General features: G+C 37.7%; 1 protein-coding gene across 1 annotated transcript; it reads right to left on the bottom strand.

Moving 5' to 3' along the window:
- Window positions 1-687: 687 nt before the first annotated feature.
- LOC134800764 (BSD domain-containing protein 1-like) lies at window positions 688-22,914 on the bottom strand. The gene is made up of 9 exons (XM_063773310.1): window positions 22,735-22,914; window positions 21,228-21,324; window positions 9,405-9,521; window positions 8,249-8,306; window positions 6,187-6,284; window positions 3,770-3,981; window positions 3,482-3,604; window positions 3,068-3,180; window positions 688-1,513 (listed from the first exon to the last, which is right to left on the bottom strand). The coding sequence occupies exons 1-9, from the start codon at window positions 22,746-22,748 to the stop codon at window positions 1,194-1,196; spliced, it is 1,152 nt and encodes a 383-aa protein (XP_063629380.1). The 5' UTR covers window positions 22,749-22,914; the 3' UTR covers window positions 688-1,193.
- Window positions 22,915-23,160: the final 246 nt, after the last annotated feature.

Here is a 23,160-nt window from a genome sequence, read left to right as displayed (position 1 = left end):
ACCTAAAGATACAGAGTATACAAATTTCCACGCTCCAAAAATTTGCATTACATTTACGACAATGTTTAGCTGGTGCAAAAGCATAAGTTCAATCTTAAATTAATAGCAAAATAGCAAATTTCTGTCAAATCTATCATGGATCATTTTGACATTTCGCTGGCCCAATATTACAGGATTTTATGTTTCACTTTTATCGAACTGAAATTTGATGTCATAGTGACATTAAGTCGAATTTCAACTATCTTGGAAATGTAACATAGAACCCTGTAATATTGAGCCAGCGATTTGTGTTTGTTAGAAATAGACATAATTTAAGGTTTGCAAAGAATAAGGGGGCTAAATAAGGGGGTAAATTTAGTGAAAAACTCTCTTGAATGACGCGTCTATACTATGAGCTATGTTTTTGGGGCATATACAGTCATATGTCAAAATCATAAAATAAAAATGGCGTCAGAATGCGTATAATGGTTGTTATACTCGTCTCTCTCGCACTTATGTAGCTAACTACTTGTTAGAAAGAACAAGCTAGCAACTAAACCAAGATTTGTAATTAAATTCAATCATAATGCGATAAAAGTACAGGTGGAGAATAAATGCAATAGGGAAAAAATGGACCTTAATGGCAACGAATCTAAGAGCATTTAATAAGTGGAGTCGCCTTTAAGAGCTTACCCCTCTGGCGAAAAACTTGCACATTTGACGTCCCCTTCCCTTCAAGAATCGCCAGACTGTTTCGTAAAGAAAATGACAGCCATGACGTCTCCAGTTACTAAATGCTCTAAGCAACGAATCCTTGTCTCAGGGGTTTATGCGCAAAACAGCCGTAAGTTACATTCGAAATACGTATTCTCGCACGATTAATTCGAAGTTCAAACTGGTTTTCTACCGTCATTTATACTCTGTATCTTTAGGTATTTAAATAAAAGTAAACAAACAATTTGTACATTTTCGGGTAGTTATAACATTTATTGGTTAACCAACCAAATACAAAAGCGCCTGGATCAGTCACTGAACGACCTGACTTTAACCTACATTATTTGATCATGTAATGTTTTCATCTACCCTCAACTGGCTTAAGGAGCCATTTGAGGGTAGATTTTGTTTACTTTTATTTAAATACCTAAAGATACAGAGTATAGTAATCTTACAGAGCAAAGCTCGCATAAGACGATTTATTCTAGTGTATGGCCGGATTAAGCTTTCTCATCGTCAATGTCAAATTTCTCCCAACTCTCATCCGAATTGGCGCTAGCATCGTCTTTTACCTCCTTTTCCCCAAAATAGTCCTCCACCAAATCGTTTCCACAAACGTCAGATTTACCTTTTTTGACGCCATTTTTGTTATTTCTGGTTTTAGTATTGCCAGCGTTTTTCTTGTTGTTTTTAATGTTGTTGTTGGCCAGGTCGCGGGATGAGGTCTGTTTCGTCTTCTTGCTGGATATTTCCTTCTCGTATTCTTCTAGAAGTAGCGTTTGTTGTTCTTCGGTCAGTTCCACGTCATTCGCGAAGTCTTCTGTGAAGAGAACATATAATTTTAGTTTAGAACACATAGAGTTAGACCGAGAAAAGTCTGCAGCGATTTTGATAGCACACGAAGTGCAAGTGTTAATTTAAACGTCAAACTTCTATGAAATTATGACGTATAAACATTTTCGTATTAGGCTAGTACTGATGATGATGATGTTCTGTTATCCCTCATTAGAGACATAGGGCTCGCAGAAGAATTTTCCATTTGTTGCGATCTTCAGCGTCTACTTCTCGGTCTTTCCAGCCGAGTCATGCCGAGTCCAGTTGAGCCAGCCCCCTTCTCAAGGCTAGTACTATAGTTAGTTGTACCCTAGCGAGTTAATACACTGTAAACTCTTGAGTCCCGTGGATGCAAAACACGTCTAAAATTACAAACAAAATTTTATTTTATACTAAAACTCTTAAGGTCGTTTTTAGGCTGGCAAATGTTGTTTTTAGACACCTGGGACTGCAGGGGTTGAATATCGAGTATATTTTGTTAGTTTTAACACGATCGCGAATAGAATGGCTATCGGCGCGGCGTACTTATCTAATACTAACTTTATAACTTGTCGACTACAATTTTTAAGACCAAATGCTCTCTTGGCTCGCCTGGGTCGTCTACTTCGCTGTCGTGTTAACCTACTCACCATCCTCCCAAGCCACAGTGTGGGCTAATACCAAAGGCTCGCTCGGCTCGCTTTGCCCACTCGGCTAGCCTAACTCGCTTAGGTCGTCTACTATCGTATTAGTATATATTGTAACAAATCGTCGACAATAACTTACTCACCATCCTCCCAAGCCACAGTGTCGGCTAGTACCAAAGGCTCGGTTGGCTCGCTTTGCTCGCTTGGTTCGCCTGGCTCGCTTGGCTCACTTGGCTCGTCAATTTCGCTGTCGTATTAGTCTATATTGTAACAAATCGGCGACAATAACTTACTCACCATCCTCCCAAGCCACAGTGTCAGCCAGTACCAATGGTTCGGTTGGCTCGCTTTGCCCACTCGGCTCGCCACTCGCTTAGCTCGTCTACTATGTACGATATTGTAATAAATCGTCGACTATAACTTACTCACCATCCTCCCAAGCCACAGTGTCAGCCAGTACCAATGGTTCGGTTGGCTCGCTTTGCCCACTCGGCTCGCCACTCGCTTAGCTCGTCTACTATGTACGATATTGTAATAAATCGTCGACTATAACTTACTCACCATCCTCCCAAGCCACAGTGTCGGCTAGTACCAAAGGCTCGGTTGGCTCGCTTTGCTCGCTTGGTTCGCTTGGTTCGCCTGGCTCGCTTGGCTCACTTGGCTCGCTTGGCTCACTTGGCTCGCTTGGCTCACTTGGCTCGTCAATTTCGCTGTCGTATTAGTCTATATTGTAACAAATCAGCGACAATAACTTACTCACCATCCTCCCAAGCCACAGTGTCAGCCAGTACCAATGGTTCGGTTGGCTCGCTTTGCTCGCTTGGTTCGCCTGGCTCGCTTGGCTCACTTAGCTCGTCAATTTCACTATCGTATTAGTCTATATTGTAACAAATCGTCGGTAATAACTTACTCACCATCCTCCCAAGCCACAGTGTCGGCTAGTACCAAAGGCTCGGTTGGCTCGCTTTGCTCGCTTGGTTCGTCCTCTACTTCGGTTTCGACACCGGATAGTACTTTCTTGGGGCTCCTGGAATATAATAATTGAGATTACTATATATTTGTATAATTGACCAAGCGACGCGAAGATCTCGTGTCAGGTTTTCAACCGATTCTCGCGAAATTTTGTGAGTTAGTCTGATAATTAAGTATTTAGAATTTGTGTTAAGTTCTTGGAAATTATTCAAAATGCTGCAGGTCTGTTCGCGAATAACGGAGGTCTCAGCAAAATGTCAAAACTGAAATGTCTAAACGTCGGAAATAAAGGTAACAAAAAATGTTGTGTTCAAAATTTCGTATTTTGAAGTTTTAAATGTTATAGTGATACTTACTGTTGTATAGGCTCGGTCTGTTGTCGGGGTAAATGTGCCAGTACGGGGTCGGTATCTGTAGCCGGCAGCTTACGCGCGGCGGCCGCCAAACGGTCCTGCAGTAACGCTACACGGAACAGGTACCTGACAAAAAATAAACATTTTAATATTCTTTCAGCTACTTCAAAACATATACCAATATGAATTATCTCCAATAATAAACATAATTGTAGCTGCAGCTGCGCAATCCGCATACGCACACACACGACTACACACACACGCACACATATTACTCGTATCCAAACTTACCTCTCCCAAAAATCTTCATGAGAGACGGCGTCAGGCACAAGCTTGTCATACATCGAGCGCAGCAGTGGGCTGGCGGCGAGACGTTTGGCGGCCGAGGCGGGCGAGATCAGCTCCGAACCCAGCTCGAGGGATGCACGCCATGCGTCGAGCTCTGGGCTTGAAGCTGGGACGAGATATGTCGCGTCTACGCGTTGGAGGGCTTCTAGCTCTTTCTGAAATGTGAATAAGTTTTAAATCCAATACTTATATCAAAGACATATCTAACTTCGTATAAGACGAATAAAGTCTAAGGAAAAAACGTGCCTCGGAATTGAAGCAAAAGTCATTCTCGAATAGATGGCGCACACACCTTTAGCCTATCCTCGGCTAGATGGCGTGACGACACTGTTTCATATTTAACAATTTTAACACATAGATATTAGTTGAATGAACATGGATCAAAATGATATAAAAATAATAAAATCATTTATCCATATATATACATTTTTTGATAACTTTATACGTTTTCATTTTGAGTTTTAGTCGTGTGTAGATAGATGGCAGTAAATTTACTGTGACTACAAAATTTACAATGACAGGACCCCTCTATACTATCTATTCTTTTTGCTTATATTAACGCATGGTACGAAATTATTGTGCTTGTAGTTCTTTAAGTGAAAAAAGCTAGCCCTCTTAACCAATAGGGGTATTACTGCAATGTTCTACCGCCAGCGTGCAGCACTAAGCTAGCTAGTAAACCATAGAGTAACTTATACATACTGTGCCTTAAACTGTTTTTTGACAAGTTTTCACAGACAATAAAATATGACATTGATGCATCAAGGCGGTTTGTTAACAAGGGCCTACCGGGAAACACGAAAATTGAAATTTAGTTATCTGCCACTATATCGCTCGAATATGCAAGAGTGATAGAGAAGGTTAGATAACGAAATTTCGATTTTCTTGTTTCGCGGTAGACCCCCAGATTGTGATGGATAGTGGTAGTGGCGCCCCCTACGCAGAGTTTTGCGTAATATTCCCTATTGAAGTATCAAGGTATTGAAACGTGAGTTACGGTAGATGTCGCTAGGAGCGCCTCTGTTACTCGCCGGTACTAGCATAAAAAAGTCACGAAAATAATAGTTTCGGTGGTCATTGCCGGGCGTTTATAATCTCAAAATGTTCGAACGAATAGATCCTAATTATATAGTAATTAATTAATAATTAATAATTGTATTGTATTGTGTTTTTAATTAGTAATTGTATAGTAGTGTGATAGTTCCTAATTGAATTCTCTTACTCTTCTTCTTGCACCATTTTTATTACATCTCTGTTTAGCCCTATGGTTGACTGGTAGAGAATGCCTTTAGGCATTAAGTCCGCCATTTGTACATTTTATTTGTATTTTGTGCAATAAAGTTTGAATAAATAAATAAATAAATAGATGAATTATTTACTATTGAAAAATTATAATAAATTAAATGAATGTTAATAACTTTCTCTCCATTTAATCACATAATTTTTCTGTAATGATTTAAAGGCATTGTATGACAAAAAATGGAGCGCTAAAATATGTAACACCAGTTTGAAAAATAGATATTTTGATTTCGAATTTGTTTGGTTAAATTGAAAGGTAGGTTACAGGAAGCAAAGAGAATAAAGTGTATAGAGACGAATTGTCAAAGTAAATTATCTAGCCACTGTAAATTTACTGCAATCTTTCGACAGAACATAAAACTGTTAGAACGCCATTTGACTTTGATCCTTATTCTTTCACTGATGTGTTAACTTATTAAATATTAATATTAACGCCATCTACTCGACTATAGGCCAAAGGTATGGTGCAATCTTTTCGAGCGATGGCGCCATAACCTTCAGCCTACTCTCGAGTAGATGGCGTTAATATTAATATTTAACAAGTTAACACATATCAGTGAAAGAATAATGATCAAAGTCAAATGGCGTGCTAACAAATTTAATCTTCTGGGGAAAGATGGCAGTAAATGTACTACAGCTACATAATTTACCATGACAGTAACTCTCTATTTCAAATTTTCTTTGCAGGAAGCTATAGTTCGTAGCTTTGTAATAGAGCCCGGCGGCTAATCCTATTGTCTATTGTTAAGTAAAACCGCTCGTGCTACTTACCTGCAAAAAAGGGTCATAATTATTTTATTTGGCACCTGAGCGCGGGCTAGTCGAACGCTCAAAAAACCAGTGTAGGTGCGCTCTCCGATAACGCGCCTTTGTTACGGATCTCGATGACACATATTAGACTGGTTCTGTAGTGTTCGACTCGCCGGCACTCAGTAACCGAAGTACTGTACTTTTTATGCAGGTGGTTGTGGCACTTGGCACGAGCGGTTTTACTTAACAATAGACAATAGGATTAGCTCGGGCTCTATTAGAAACCTACGAACTATAACAGACGCACTTACCTTGTATGTGGACAGCATAGTGGTATCTCCAGAAGACAATATGACCTCTGTGTCCTCCTCATCATCTGGTTCAGGGTTGAGGACTGTGCTCACTTGACCTGAATACCAATAAATAATAAATAAATAAATATTATAGGCCATCCTACACAGATTGACTAAGTCCCACGGTAAGCTCAAGAAGGCTTGTGTTGTGGGTACTCAGACAACGATATATATATATACAGGGTGGAAAGGCACGACGATCCTTCCCGGAAGTATTAGGTCGTTTAAGTGATACAGAGACTATTGGTAATGGTAAGAATCGTTAATTGAGTAAAAAATAAAAATTGCAAAAATACTACTTTTTAACTGTGGTGATAACCCTATAGCATGTGCACATGACGGCTAGATTAAGGATCTCCGTCGGGAAAGCTCGGGACTTTACACTTTTTTCCGATCGTTGACAGTATCGCAATGATGTATGAATGACGCATAAATGTCAAATAAATCAAATGCATGCAAAAATATTACAAACAATTTTATTACTTTCTTAGATAAGTAATTACTTTTTTCCAATATTTAATACTATCTTCTTTTCACATACGGTGTTCAAATGTACCTCCGTGTATTACAACGCCGCCGCAGCCCGTACCCGAGTATCTCGATGCACATGCGATATAGTGTATGCTCTTCGTCATTTATCCTCCGCAGAAAGCACCAATTAGCCTTTGTCTCATTTCGTCCGCAGTTTCACATTCCGTTTGGTTTGGTACACCATATCTTTTACACAGCCCCACAAATTTAAATAGCCACGAGCATCTAACATTTTTATTTGAAGAATATGACATTCAATAAGTATAGTTCAATGAAAATTTAATTTCAAACATCAGACGTCTTGTCTATTTCCTACCACGCAAGAAGGTTTGTTAGTTTGGTATTGAAGAAGTATTTATTCTTGATTTATTCTTAGTATTTCATTTTTGTAAGTTCATTTGGTGCAACTAACACAACCTACATGTAATTTTTTATTATTTTAAATAGTTTCCAATTATTCGAAAATAATTTTGTGAAACGTGTTAAGAAACTAAAACCTTTTTATCAGTCAAGGAAACCAGAGATATTTATAAGACGATTGCGTACTTTTGAGTGGTTGTCAATGTCACCATTTGAACTGTCGTTGTAAACAATGTTGTGGTTAGTATTATTAATATTAAGGAATAACAACTATTTCATTCAAGTATTGAACAAGTGGAACCACTAAGAAAGCGAAAATCCTGCAATGATTCTTACCGTGCTGTAAGCAGACCTAAAAATGGTTAGATGGCAACAAATTAGCATAATTTCCTGTCGAATACTGATTGTTTACAAGTAAGTTCATTGACCCTGTCACCTGTTAGGGTTAGAACAAAGTAGTTTTTTGCGTGGATGTTTAAAAGGTCATAATTTAGAAACGGTTGCCCATATTAACATAGTTTCTATGGAGAAAATATAGAGCTTAGGCTAAACTATCTCCCATTTCCGGAAAGGATCGTCGTGCCTTTCCACCCTGTATAATATATAAATTATAAATACATATAAAACAACCATGACTCAGGAACAAATATCTGTGTCATCACACAAATAAATGCCCTTACTGGGATTCGAACCCAGGACCATCGGCGTCACAGGCAGGGTCACTACCCACTAGGCCAGACAGGGTGTCAATAAAATATTTAAAGTTTTATTTAACTACCTATTTCGTTGGATCTTCTAGGTTTTTACTATATTTTACATGTCGTAAAAGCATGAAAGTCTCTAGAGTTAGACCAAGAAAAGTCTGCAGCGATTTTGATAGCCCACGCAGTGCAAGTGTTATTTTAAACGCCAAACTTCTATGAAATTATGACGTATAAATAACACTTGCACTGCGTGGGCTATCAAACTCGCTGCAGACTTTTCTTGGTCTAACTCTACCTTATAACGGTTTCCTGTGATCTTGACAAAAGTATTTTAAACTACTTTTAAAAAACCGGCCAAGTGACCGCGACCACCGCGACCAATCGTAGTGTGTGAGAATCGCCTTAAAAAAACTTTGAATGCTCACCGATAAAAGTGCTGAGACTTTTCTTCATCACATTCGCTGGTGACTCTGGTTCATCCAGCTGAAACAAATAACATGATCATATCTTTCAGTTAGGAGGGAGGTTGATTTATAAATCAGCGCTTATAAGCTTATTTCATCTGAGCGGTTGCATCCTAATCCTAACGGAGGCAGTGGGGAGACACTCCTGACTTCGGGCAAACTCGGCTCCGATCGGCTTAGCATTGCTCCAAGCAATTATTAGGGTTGTCACAACTTGACGTCCAAAGGGACGTCAAGTGCACGTGCACGAAGATAATAGTAATAATTTCAGCCTTTATACGTCCCACTGCTGGGCACAGGCCTCCTCTCATGCGCGAGAGGGCTTGGGCTATAGTCCCCACGCTAGCCCAATGCGGATTGGGGACCGCACATACATCTTTGAATTCCTTCGCAGATGTATGCAGGTTTCCTCACGATGTTTTTCCTGCACCGAAAAGCTAATAGTAAATATCAAATGATATTTCGTACATAAGTTCCGAAAAAGTCATTGGTGCGAGCCAGGATTTGAACCCGCGACTTCCGGATTGAAAGTCGGACGTCATATCCACTCGGCCACCACGAAGATAATTACTTGAATTTTGACAACCCTAAATAGTCAAAGCGGATAGTGCCATAAGTTAGAAAGGGATATCATGATTCGTCCCTGAATCGCTGTCAAACTTCGGTTTTGTAGGAAGTGTCCTTTCTGTACGGTAGTACTATTACTTATTCTGTGACGGAGGTATGGTACGCTTTACAATTTAACTTATATCAAGAATTACTGCAAAGACCAGTTTTTCCGAAAGCCACTGCATTTTCAACCTTTTTTTGTCACAAAGAGAAAAGTTGATTGAGATTATTCAGATTTCCGTCGATTTGTTTTCTCACTACTAAACTGGTAAGTAGGCATAACACATTAAACTCTCGCGTTTTGTACACATATTTAATTACACAAACGGGTCTACCGCGATATAATTTCATTGGTTTCCGTGACCACAGCTGGAGCAACTCAGCTGAAACGTCTTAATTTAAAGTAAAAACAATGAAATTATATCGCGGTAGACCCGTTTGTGTAATTACTAATTAAATATAGTAAGTAGGTATCTGACATTACATACATTAATCTATTTTTTATTACCTTGAGAGTTTTCCCGAGGGCTGTAGAGGTTGTACTGAAAACATGGCTAGCTTCACTCTTCACTGCGGAGCCGATCTCGTCCAGGTCCTTTTTAACCATAGAATATACCTCCGCTGACTGAAATATAATACAAATATGTAGTTCTAAGTAATATTATGAAAGATCGATACAAAACTATTACTGGACTAAGGTACAAGGTTGCTTATAGAATATGATTCTAGAATATATATACAGTAATAAAAAATATAGTTGATTTAGATCAAAGCCTCCTGGTTCCTCAGGCCCAGAATCCACTGTCTTCGTGTTCTAACTAAGCCATCAAGAACACTATTTTACAAATAAGTCCGTTAATTTTTAGGGTTCCGTACCCAAAGGGTAAAAACGGGACCCTATTACTACCCAAGTAACAATTTGTGGTTCTATAGTAGTCGATAGAACGTTTCCCAAATACCACCTAAGGTCCTATAAAAGACCAAAGAAGATTGTATAAAGCCGAAATGGCGCATCTTATGTGCCATTCAGTGATATAGTAGACCTGTAGCAGTGTCAGTCGTGACGTATTAGGTCTATAAAAGTGATGTGATGATCACTTTTGTGCTAATTTGTTGTCAGTAACGCCATTATAGTGTTAATTTATACTATAGTGGCATTTGAGATTCCATTATAGTGCTTGTTTTATACTATAGTAGTATTTGAAATTGTATTATAGTGCTTTTTTATACTATTGTAGAATTCATAGTTCCTTTACTACGAAATTTGCTATCAAGTTTTCCATCAACTGTTGTGAGTGGTTTTGTTTTGTGTTTACTTCACAAAAACGGTACTAAGTAAAATGGTGATAAGTAAAGACTTTATATTAATATGCGCCATTTAGATGTCGAATGATTCGGTCCTTAGTGCAAAAAGTATATGGGACGGAAGTTTTACCGTTAGAATAGTATTAGTTTAATGAGGAATTTTAAATGCCCCCTCGATTTATTTATGTTTTTAATAAAATAATTTAATAAAATATTATGATGTTCACCATAGTTACTACTATACAGCCAAGAAGTAAATCCGACGCTTTTATAGGCTAACTATAGAACTTACGACGAAATATTCACCGCCATCATGATTAAAATTAGGGTTCCAAAAGAATTTTGCTGTGACCCAGTTACACCTACAAACTCTTTAGAAAGATATAGGATTTTTTTTTTAATTTAGATGTAGTCATTACTGTTGTTTCCTTTTTCAGTGTGATTGGTAAAAAAAATGTGCTAATAATGGATGTCGATAAATATTTAAACCGTCACGATTTTATGCTTGTATTAAATCATTGATGATAAATCTCACCTACAGTCACTAATATCACTGGGGTCTTTTTACTCAATTCATTAAAATATAAAAATATTTTGTACGGAACCACATTATGTGGCTTAGGCCTGAACTTATATAAGCAAGACATAAGTAGCCATTACAGATCAAATTTATCATTTACAAGTAGTCGTTTTCTACCTTTATGTATCTAACTCGGTTTATAAAAGACATAAAAACTCAACTATAACGCTGTTGTCTTTTAAAAGAAAAAACAAAACTACTATACAACAGTTTTGTGATATAAAAGAGTCATTGTGACGTTTACAGCGATGAGATATAATAGGGATTTAAAAACTACTAAAGCGCTTTTTAACGCTATAAATATGTCCCAAAAACGCTACTATAGAGCAAAACAGTTCTATAATAGTGTTCATATGACTACTAAAGTATTATGTACTATAGCAGTGATCTCTAAAGCCACTATATCCTGAAATCGTTGTATAGCTGGGTTTTTGTCACTGTTAGAACACAAAACTATAGCGGCTAGCAGGGAACCTTAATAGCGCAAACTACTAAAGTATTATGTACTATAGCAGTGATCTCTAAAGCCACTATATCCTATAATCGTTGTATAGTTGGGTTTTTGTCACTGTTTAAACACAAAACTATAGCGGCTTGCATGGAACCTTAATAGCGCAAACTACTAAAGTATTATGTACTATAGCAGTGATCTCTAAAGCCACTATATCCTAAAATCGTTGTATAGTTGGGTTTTTGTCACTGTTAAAACACAAAACTATAGCGGCTTGGCAGGGAACCTTAATAGCGCAAATTAGTTGCATAAAAGTGATTCCAAATACTATTATACAGTAATATTGCTCTATAGTGGTTATATTTGAACCTGTTATAGTACACGCCTATAACGGCTCTATAAAATGATGAAATAAACCTTTACATCAATTGCTTATAGAATATATTAGCTGTATAAGCCTATAGAGCAAAAAGGTGTTGCCAAGCGCTTTTATACGACAGGTGGTCACCTCTGAAACCTTAATACGACGTCTATACAAGCTTTTAGCGATAAAAACTAAAATTATAGGACTAAAATGTTACTTGGGTAAGACTCCACTGTCCGTCTGTCCGTGTCACCAGGCTGTATCTCTTGAACCGTGATAGACAGTTGAAATTTTCACAGATGACGTATAACAACAAATACTAAAAAGTACGGAACCCTCGGTGGGCGAGTCCGACTCGCACTTGTCCGGTTTTTTCCTATCATACTGGTCCTAAAATAACCTTTTGAGATTCTGGCAACTTTAATATCTTCTGGAGCTTCATCGACTTCTTTTAAATTTCTAATTGAAAGTAGACCAGACACATTCATTTTCAAGAGATTATGTTTTCTGTTATCAAGATTTTTCTTTATGAAGTCTGCAATATTGCAACTAAAATATATACCTACGAATATTATTGTACGGTTTAAACGAGATAAAGCTGTTATCATATGATAAAGCTCATAATAAGATTATTAAGATATTAAAACATTGGTCGAAACATCTATGAATAACATTATAATGCTAAAATAACTCCGTATGTTACCTCTTCAGCCTTAAACCTTAATAATGTAAAAAAAATAACGGGTTGCACTCCGGGAGTGCCGGCAGAAGTGAAAACTCAACGACATTGTAACTCAAAATATTAATAACAGGGCCATATAGTGCAAAATGTCTGCAGCACTATGTATAATTGAGGTTAACGCCATCTAGCGTCGCATTACTTGAAACCCCTAAGCACATCACTGTGAGTACTACTGGTACTACCGTTATATTAATACCAGTTTTAGGGAAACTCACTAGATGGCATTTAAATCAAATAAACAATGACATTGTCCGTCACACATAACATAAGTCACGCAAGCGCCCTGCGCCGCCTACATGAAACAGCAGGCTCAGGCATACATTTTCGCCGTGCGGTAGAAAGAGAGGAGAGACGCCTTACGCGTTACGCCTTACGCTGTCTCGAGTTTATCATTTCCCCACCTCAAAAAGTGCACAGCCCCGCTAAAGAAGTTTTCACTTCAAAAATATAAATAAAAACTTTTTACAAAAAAAAGCAAACCGACTTCAAAAAGGATGAAATAAAATATTATCCTTTTTGAAGTCTGATATGTTTGAAGTCGGTGCCAAGCCAAATTTTGAAGCATACCATGATTTTGGTGCGATTCGATAAGGATGTACCTACGTTGGATTGCCTTACACGACGACAATGAACGTACTTTCTGTAGGTACAGTCGACGTTAAAAATATGTTTACACTTTTCGCCTTATTACAAAGGAGTAAGGTGCTAAAGTGTAAATATATCTTTGACGTCGATTGTATCTAAAGCCCCCTCCAGACTATGCGCGTGAATCGCGGGCAAAGCCGCGAACGCGAGTGTGGAATCGATTTCGCAGGTCTGCGTTCAGGACTCCACACTCGCGTTCGCGGCTTTGCGCCGCGATTCGCGCACGAGTGTGGAGGAGGCTTAAGAACACACCTCAGAACACACGATCAAACCTTCTTGGCGCAGTCTGTACCATGTTTGTCGGCACATTAGTGGAAATCCAATGCATTTTTTTTCGTCGTATTTTTTAAAGAGCATTTCTTACTAATGCTCGAACAGTCTATAGCACGCAAGTGTGAGATTGGGACTGAGTAATTTCCCGTCCTTTATCCAGAGGACTACATTTCAAAATATAAAACAATTTAAGAAATTTACCTTCTTGCCAAATTTCACCTAAAGCGGTTCAGTTGTTTAGCCTTGAAAAGGCGACAAAGAGGCAGACAAAATTACTTACACATTTGTAATAGTTATTAGTGCAGTTCTAATGGGATTTATAGCCATAAAGCTGATTATTTTGACTGGTATTGTTACTACTTGGCTTGGCACCGACTTCAAACATATCAGTTGGTAACGCATAGACTTCAAAAAGGATAATATTTTATTTCATCCTTTTTGAAGTCGGTTTGCTTTTTTTTGTAAAAAGTTTTTATTTTTCCATTTTTAGTTTTAACGCATTGTTAAGAGCGCGACGCATGAATGAAAAACAAGATCATGTTTAACACTAAATTCGTGTACCTATTACTTTAATAAATATGTATGTAATCAGGAATTTTCTCGAGTCCGTCTGGGAAATTATAATTCCTGTCACTACTACACTAAATCCATCCTCCGCCCCGCCACTGGCCCAATCCCTCAACGCCCCGATCACTCAACCTCACAGCGCATCAACCCCTGATCCAGGAACCCCTCGACCCTGAACCAGGAATTTTCTCGAGTCCGTCTGGGAAATTATAATTCCTGTCAACTAAATCCATCCGCCCACCCCGCCACTGACCCAATCCCTCAGCCCCCCGATCACTCAACCTCACAGCACATCAACCCCTGATCCAGGAACCCCTCGATCCTGAACCAGCAACCCTTCAACCGCCATTCCCCGACCCGTTAATCTCTGACCCCTTAACTCCTAACCCTAACCCCCGATCAGTAGCCTTACCAGCTTACCACGAGTTTGACATTGATATATTCGCTAGCATGTGTGTAACTTACTTCCTATGCATCTCACTCGTACTAACCTTAGTGTGAGCGAGATGCATAAAAAGTTACATTTAGATGCATAAGACGTTAGCGAATATGTCAATGTCAAACTCGTGGTAAGGCTACAGTTGCAGTACATCAAATTGGTGGTTTTCGGAAGCAAATGCTCGAGTTACTTTAGAAAACCCCGAAATCACTTAACACGTGCCTTTAAAAATTGAGGAGTTCCCTCAATTCCTCATGGATTCCATCATCAGACCAGAACCAAAAATAATACGGAAACACCTTGGAGGTAACTTCTTCCAAACAAAAAAAGAATTACTCAAATCGGATCACAGGTGCCGGAGTAATCGGTGAACATACTTACATTTAAAGAAATCATCAGGTCTACTTCATCAAATTAGTGGTTTTCTGGAGAAAATGCTCGAGTTGCTTAAGAAAACGCCCAAAACACCATGCATGTGCCTTTAAAAATTGAGGAGTTCCCTCAATTCCTCATGGATCCCATCATCAGAACAGAACCAAATTAAAATGGGACCAACTCGGAGGTAGCTCCTTTCAAACAAAAAAAGAATTACTCAAATCGGACTACGGATGTCGGAGTAATCGGTGAACGTACATAGAAAAAAAAATAAAAATAGCCACAACCGAATACAGAACCTCCTCCTTCTATGAAATTGAAGTCGGTTAAAAAAACTATATAAAATAAAAAGTTGCAAGTCGATTTTAGCTAAGCCGTATCTTTTTGGAACTTTGCAAGTCAATTGTAATATAATACGGGTACAAGTGTGGCTGGGGGATAAGTGTATAACTGGCCTTCATACCGGGGCCAATTTACACATTGATTAGTGTTTACGAGTTCATACATTTGCCACTAAACTCAAATAGCAAACGTGTGAACTCGCAATAAACACTTAACAATGTGTGAACTGGCCTCAATGTGAAGGCCCGAGGACGGCCACGCTTATCCCGCAGCTACACTTACCCGTATTGACTTTATTTATAAATATCTGGGAGACACATATAAAATCTCAAAGATGCGCGTTTTCCCAGAGATCAGACCTAGCTAGATCGATCTACATATCGGCCCCGAAAACAAATATAATATAGCAAATTTCATCGAAATCGTTAGAGCAGTTTCCGATATCCCCGAAATATATTCCAAATTAATCATAATCATAATCATAATCATTTATTGCATCCATGGTTTACAAAGGTGTTAAAAAAAAAAAATTGGGTACAGCATGGACCCTACAAGGGCGTGGCAACATATTATACGTAGTATTTTTAAATAATATGCAAAAATTGCTCGTTTAAAGGTATAAGATTCACACGACAATACAATAATCTGGTAGCAAATAGGTACAGTCGGCATAATTAAGCGATTTTAGAATGATTTTTTTGGCAAAACTTACAGATTTATCTGTAAGTTTTGCCCGAGCTGAAGATAGTGTATACCTATTATATTTTATTGCGATATTGAAGATTCATGCTACGTCATCTGACAAACTGCATCGCTCTCTCAAATATTAAATAGGCTTCAAATAACGGTACAGTTATCTTATCTTAATTGAGGTATACGAGTGGTGGAATTCGAGCGAGGGATAACTATTATCTACATTCATTATTTTATTATGCATGGTGGTACAGAAAAGCCAAATGTACAAATAGCCTTCTTAAGTTATTAAATCGATGTCGGCATTATACATACTAATACATAGGTTGGCAACTCGCCAAATCTTGTAAGACGATGGTATTGAACGATTCTGTGACCTCAGACAGGACAAAGGTTCTGTCTAGGTCTAGCCTGTATAAGTATAATAAGAATAAGTGTCGTTATAAGCCTAAGAAAACACAAAACAGATTTTCGACAAATAACAGGAACGGCCGTGTCCATCGGTGATATCTACAATCTACATATCTTTACATTAATGTTTACGAATTTTCAGTCATTAGTTGTGGACGATATTACAATAGTACATTTCGATGCTAGTGCGGAAGGTATGTCATACTTCACGAGTACCGAGATATTTTGCCACGAGCCGCAGGCGAGTGGCAAGACTCGGGACGAGTGAAGAATGACATTTCCGCACGTGTATCGAACGACGTTTTTTAATACAGTTGCGAAAAAATAAGTAAAACATTGTTAATCGTACACTAAACAAAAGTGGTAACAGTGACAGCTCGCTTAGACGTCGTCTTTAAGTATATTATATCTATGGGCGTTTGGCAGCTATTCCGTTCCATTCAGACAACTTATTAAGAACGGAATTTACAATATTCAATATTAAAAAATAAACGTGTTATAATGATGAAGAGGTAAGTATTAAAATATGAAATATGTATATTTTTCACATTCTTACATTAACAGTAGGTTTTTATGCTGATTACGACGTTTAAAGGAAACGAATATTAACACTCATCAATAAGTAGTCGTGAATTGGAACAAGTATAAATTTAAAAAAATTGGAAAAGTAAAAAGCACTAGTTCGAGATAACCAACTTTCCGCACGCTAAACAGCTACGTAAAGTAGCACTTTTTGAGCAACTGTATTAAAAATTAAGTTTAAGCAGTTTTACATACCTATACCTAGAAATGTAAGGGATAACCAAGCCTAATTTGACTTCGCATTTTTCAATGTACTAATTACTCAATTCGATTAACAAAATTGAAATTATAGTTTGTATTTTATTAATTTACCAAAACGTGCTTTGGCTCGACCTATTTTTTTTATCGAAATCACGGCTTATCAGGCAAAGATACCATTACAGATGAGCTTTATTTAATTAAGGTCATCGTTATAGCTTTTTTGCCAAGTATCAAATTTCTCGAAGCTTTTAAGAACCCATCAACGTGCACACTAGCGCCACTGCTAAATAATCGTGATTATTTAAATTAAAAAAAAAGGGGGCCGCTACGTACTGTATTCCTTTTGAATACATCAGTTTTTATGTTGCTGGATTCGTCGGTCTATGAACTCAAAACAAAAACGGCCGTTTTAACTTTGCACGCATAGATTGATGAATCTAGCAACATAAAAACTAGTCTGATGTATTCAAAAGGTACGTAAATACTAAATACAGTAAATAGCGGCCCCCTTTTTTAAATATCGTTCGTTAAATTTAAATAATCACGATTATTTAGCAGTGGCGCTAGTGTGCACGTTGATGGGCTCTTAAAGAATAAGATTTGGCAGGTAGTAGTAGAATGGAACTCTAAATGATGACATTTAAAAAAAATGTAGTTAGTTAAAGAAGTAATAGTTAAGTTTGTTCTAAGCTGGTAGGTACGTAAAGGTCTGGAAGAGATCGCTTTTTAGCGAGAAGACCGCCTGTTGTTTACCTTTACTTCTGTTGCTGTTTTCTTTCTGTATTGTTATGTTATTGAAAGAGTACTTGTATTGTCTTGTATTGTAAGTATAACATATCACTATACCTATGTAGAAATAAGACAACCGTATCGCAAATTGTCAATTATCAATTGATCACGAGCCATTTGCGCATGCCCGCCGGCCTGCAACGTCCATTAAAATGCAGTGACCAGTGAAGCATCAAGCAATTATGTGGACTCTCCTTTTGATCCTTGAGCTGTCGTCTAATTTCGTTATTAGCTAGTTGCTAGGCGAGCACGCGGTACAGGGCGAAAACCGAATTCATTTGTATGATGCACTAAATATTGGGGACATCTTACACAGATCGACCTAGCCCCAAACTAAGCATAGCTTGTACTATGGGTACTAGGCGACGATATAAACATACTTATATAGATAATACATACTTATATACATAGAAAACACCCATGACTCAGGAACAAATATCTGTGTTCATCACACAAATAAATGCCCTTACCGGAATTCAAACCCAGGACCATTGGCTTCGCAGGCAGGGTCACTATCCACTAGGCCAGACTGGTCGTCAAGTATGACTCATATGTGGGTAGTAGTTATAATAAGTTATTGGCAAATATTTCATTTTTGGTACAAGCTTTTATCGCTGACTGTTCTTTGCTTACGACAGACAACTAATACTCATCGAGACAATTCTAAAAACCCCTAACACAATTAGGTTGCGTTGTTTCATCACAGAGTTCCTATGGCCACCTCCTGTCTCCTTCATCAAATCAGTTCGACAGTACCATATTATTGTATTGTCATCAGAACTACATACAGCTGCCAATTTTCATGACGCTACGATCCTTGGAAGATGGTTAGTTACTATAGATTCCATTACATAGTTACATACAGGTCGACCTAATAAAAGCTTATTAACAATAATCCATATTTGAACAAGTGAAGTATGTAGTAGTAGTAGTAGTAGTAAAATACTTTATTGTACAAAAAGAAACATAAAACATGAAAGAACACACATCATTAGTACAAAGGCGAACTTATCCCTTTCAGGGATCTCTTCCAGTTAACCCTTGAGCAGTTGAGGGAAAATTGGAGAACGGTAGACATAAAAGCTGTACTAAACGGCATAAAGATAAAATATTTAATATCCTACAAGATAGGTAAACCTATATCCTACTATAATTATGTACCTATATACAAAGTATGGGATATGAAATATAACAAATATGTAAACAACTATATATATTTAAAATATATAATACATATAATACATTGTATATGATACAATACATATATACTAAAACTACCTAACCGCATACATCTTTTAGATTTCAAGTTCCGTCAGAAAGCCATAACTTTTTTAAATTCGCCTTTAGCGATGCGACCGATTGACACTTACGAAGAGAAGACGGTAAGGAATTCCATAATTTGACAGAGTACACAGTAAAAGACTTGTCATAGGATCGGTGTTTGTGTGGCGGGATAGCCAGAGAGAGATCTGCACTGGAACGGAGCCGGTGCCCGCTGCCGTCTGCTAAAAATTTAAACCTCTCCGAGAGATAAGGGGGAGAAGAGGGAGAGAAAAGGACGTTAAATAGAAGGGAAAGTACATGAATGTCTCTACGACGCCGAATGGGCAGCCATTTGAGTTGGGAGCGGAAAGATGAAATGTGATCAAATTTGCGTAAGCCAAAAATGTATCTGATGCAAACATTTTGCAAACGTTCAAGCTTGTCAAGTAGTTCCTCCGTGAGATCCAGAACAGCAATGTCCGCATAATCAAGAAGGGGAATTAGCAGAGAACGTGCAAGCATGACTTTCGTGTGGACAGGGAGGAAACTCTGCAGCCGACGAAGCGAGTGCAGGGAAGCAAAAAGCCTCCTACTGGTTTCAGTCACGTGGGATGACCAAGAAAGAGTCTGATCCATGACAATGCCTAAATTTCTTACAGTGGCTGAGAAAGGAATGTGTGTTCCATCGAAGAGAATTTTAGGCATTGTCACTTCAGACAACTTAGAGATAAAGTGAGGACTCCCAATGAGAATTGCCTGCGACTTTTTCGCGTTAACCATGAGGCCAAAAGATGTTGCCCAGTCGCGAATAGAGTCAAGATCCCCGTTAATTTGGCTTATTAGTGGTCCTAAATTATCTATACTAGCCGCCGAGTAAATTTGCAAGTCATCTGCATAAAGGTGGTAGGAAGAAACAAGTGACTTCGTGATCCCGTTAATAAATAGAGAAAAAAGTAGAGGCGACAGGACCCCACCCTGAGGGACCCCCGCGGTCAATTCACACCACGAAGAAACAGTGTCCTCGACCATGACCCGCTGGCGCCTTCCAAATAGGTAATCGCGGAACCAAGAAAGTGCTAAGGGGGACAGATTGTAATTACGTAAAATACCTAGAAGTACGTCAAAATCCACGGTGTTGAAAGCACTGCTGAAATCTAAAAGAACCAAAGCCGTTAGCTCTTTTTTCTCTATATTGAGCCGAATGTCGTCGGTAACCTTGACCAAAGCCGAGACAGTACTGTGTCCGGGGCGAAAACCAGACTGTAGGGGATTCAAGAGGTTATAGTTATTTAGAAAGGAGGAGAGAAGTTTGTGTACAAAGTGTTCGATTACTTTTGAGAGGATTGGAAGAATAGAAATGGGACGGTACTGGGAAAGGGATGAAGGATTAGATACTTTTGGCAAAGGAATTACATGTGCAAGTTTCCAAGAAGAGGGGAAGGAGCCAGACGAGAAAGAGAAATTAATGATTTGGGCCAGAACGGGTGCGATAATTTCCGCCACGAGCACAATCATGCCCAAGCTCAGGGCATGTATGTTATGCAGTATGCTATGTAGTGTGTGTAGTGTATGCTAATGCATACACTCAAGAATGTATTGCAACGTTTGCCAGCCTGTATTATTGGCAAGAGATCATTTACTAATGAGTATAATAACATAATTAACTAATGCACATGAGAGGTATTTTTACCAGATCTTGGGCTCCAAAGAAGCAATAGTGGAGGATGCAACTGGGATAAACTCTAAGATGAAAGAGATATATAAATAAAATTATTAACACTAAATGAATCATGATAAGCAATGTCAAAGAGAAATCATTACATATTACACAGTATTATTAGCTTATATTGCCACCAAGTTTATATGTTGTATTGTAATAGAGACACAAACAATGACAAATAAATTATGTAACATTGAGATAATTTACATGTTTTTACAGTTCAGTTAGTCAGTATCTAAGTTGTTACTATCTAAGTAAGTAATAGTTATAGACAATATATTGACACATAAACTGTAGAGATCAACCTTGAAATTTAAAACATAATACTTCAAAAGTTGTATAGATCCTGTATAGTATAGTATACCAAGAAGGATTTTTTTCATATTCAATCTTATATTCATGTTGCTATGTGAATGGGTATGTCAAAGATTTTACATCTAAGTATGTCTACATGCTGAGATGAGGAAATTTTGTTTTTCCATTGTTACATTCAAAAGAAATTCAATTTCCTTGCCATCAATCTTGATTTAAAATAAACTGCAAACTTGTATGATAAACCATAAGAGTTAAAAGACAAAATGAGACATACCTTGGTCTTGGCCGAAGAGATCCAAGAGTCCCACCAGTTGCCAGACGGCTGTTCCACTTGCGGAGTACTGGGCTCACTCGCCTGCACATCAGGAGACCTGTTGAGCAACATAAAAGTTTTTCAATAACAAGTAAAATGATAAAAATGTTATTAAAAGAAAAAAATTTGATTATCACATTCACAAGATGTCCATTCGACTCGGTACACATTTATGGTTAATTCATAATTTCCCTAATTGTTGCAGTGAAGGTGTTAAAATTGTAGCCTATGTCACAGAATAAATAATTAGTACTACCGTACAGAAAGGACACTTCCTGCAAAAACAAGGTTTGACAGTGATTCAGGGACAAATCATGCTATCCCTTTCTAATGTATGGCACTATCCCTATCGGCTATTTAGGGTTGTCATAATTCAAGTCATTATCTTATCTGTGGTTGTGCATGCAAAAGGAAGTCAAGTTGTGCCAACACTAATAATTGCTAGGAGCAATGCTGAGCCGAACGGAGCTGAGAATGACCGAAGGGGGGAATGTCTTCCCACTGCTTATGTCACCCGAGTCATGAGTCATAAGAGCAAGCAAAAACATTATGTTCATAAGACTGCTAAAATCATAACCCTTTATAGTTGAGTAAAAAGATTACACAAAAGATGTAAATCCTAGACGGACAATTGTAAGTTATTTCCCACAGAATGATTCACATGTGTATTAACACTCCGAAATTGCTACTACTTAAAAGGAAAAATCTTTGCTAGTCAAAGAGAAAACCAAAGATTCTTCTTTTATTTATGAATATTATAAAGTTTAAAATAAAGAACATGTACAAATGAATGAAAATAATATTTATTAAATCTTCAAATCATGTTCTTTCATCAATAAAACAATGAATTAGCAACTAACTTAGTTATGCAAGTTTGTCTTTACAAGTCCTTGGCTCCAACAAATCAACATAGCTATTGGAATAACATAATTAATACAAGTAAATTAATAAACATACATTTTGGTAATAACTAAAACATTATAGGTTATCTACCTGCAGCAAAGAAACCTCGTCGCAATAAGCGGAAGTGTACTGGTTATATCCTGCTATGTAGTTCGTAAACTAGTTACAGTAATATGTGACCTATTTAACTTCATAAATAACATTTCCTACTCACAGTCAACAATAAAACTTAATGGCATTCTGAAGGATAATGATTATGTTTTGCGATTTATAATCACATTTCACGGTACCATTGAAATTATCTCGACAACAAATAAGCGTAAATAATAAAAGGAACTGATATAACTGAGATAATTTATACAATCTTATGGCCTTACATTAGAATATACGCAGCAGAATAATTAATAATTTCATAATAACCATGTGTAGAGCTGTTGTTTACAAAATAAAGTATGGGAAACCAATTAAAAACTGAGAAATCTGCATTAATGATAAGAAAAAGCATGTTGACATCAACAATAGTTACTTTGCCACAAACATTGTCCGCAAATTCCGCAATACTCACTTTTCAGCCATCATGAAGCAGGTTCACTTAAAATGAAAATAAAAGGGGCACATGGGTTTCTGCACATTAAATTTGGTCTGATTTTGTATGTTTTGTTACACGAAATTTACAACAAATTTGACATAGTTTTGTTTGCGTTGACATAAGACAACTTTTTTTTTTCTGTGTTAAAAAGTAGTGTGGCGCTGACAGTTAGAATTTATGCCTGGCAACATTAAAGCGAGCACGGACAAAACTGAGGGGCTACCGCGAAAACCAAAATTCGCAAATTGCGGGGATCTTTCTCTTTTACTCCAATGAAGGCGTAATTAGACTGACAGAGAAAAATGCCCGCAATTTGCGAACTTCGATTTTCGCTGTTATAGCCCTGAGATCATCCAAATGTTTGGTTCTGCAGGTTCTGAATTATGAAGGTCTTTTCTATAA

This window comes from Cydia splendana, chromosome 20 (assembly GCF_910591565.1).
Source record: "Cydia splendana chromosome 20, ilCydSple1.2, whole genome shotgun sequence".
Classification (NCBI taxonomy): Eukaryota; Metazoa; Arthropoda; class Insecta; order Lepidoptera; family Tortricidae; genus Cydia; species Cydia splendana.
Note: the sequence above shows the minus strand (reverse complement) of the source record. Positions and strands in the feature narration are given on the sequence as shown.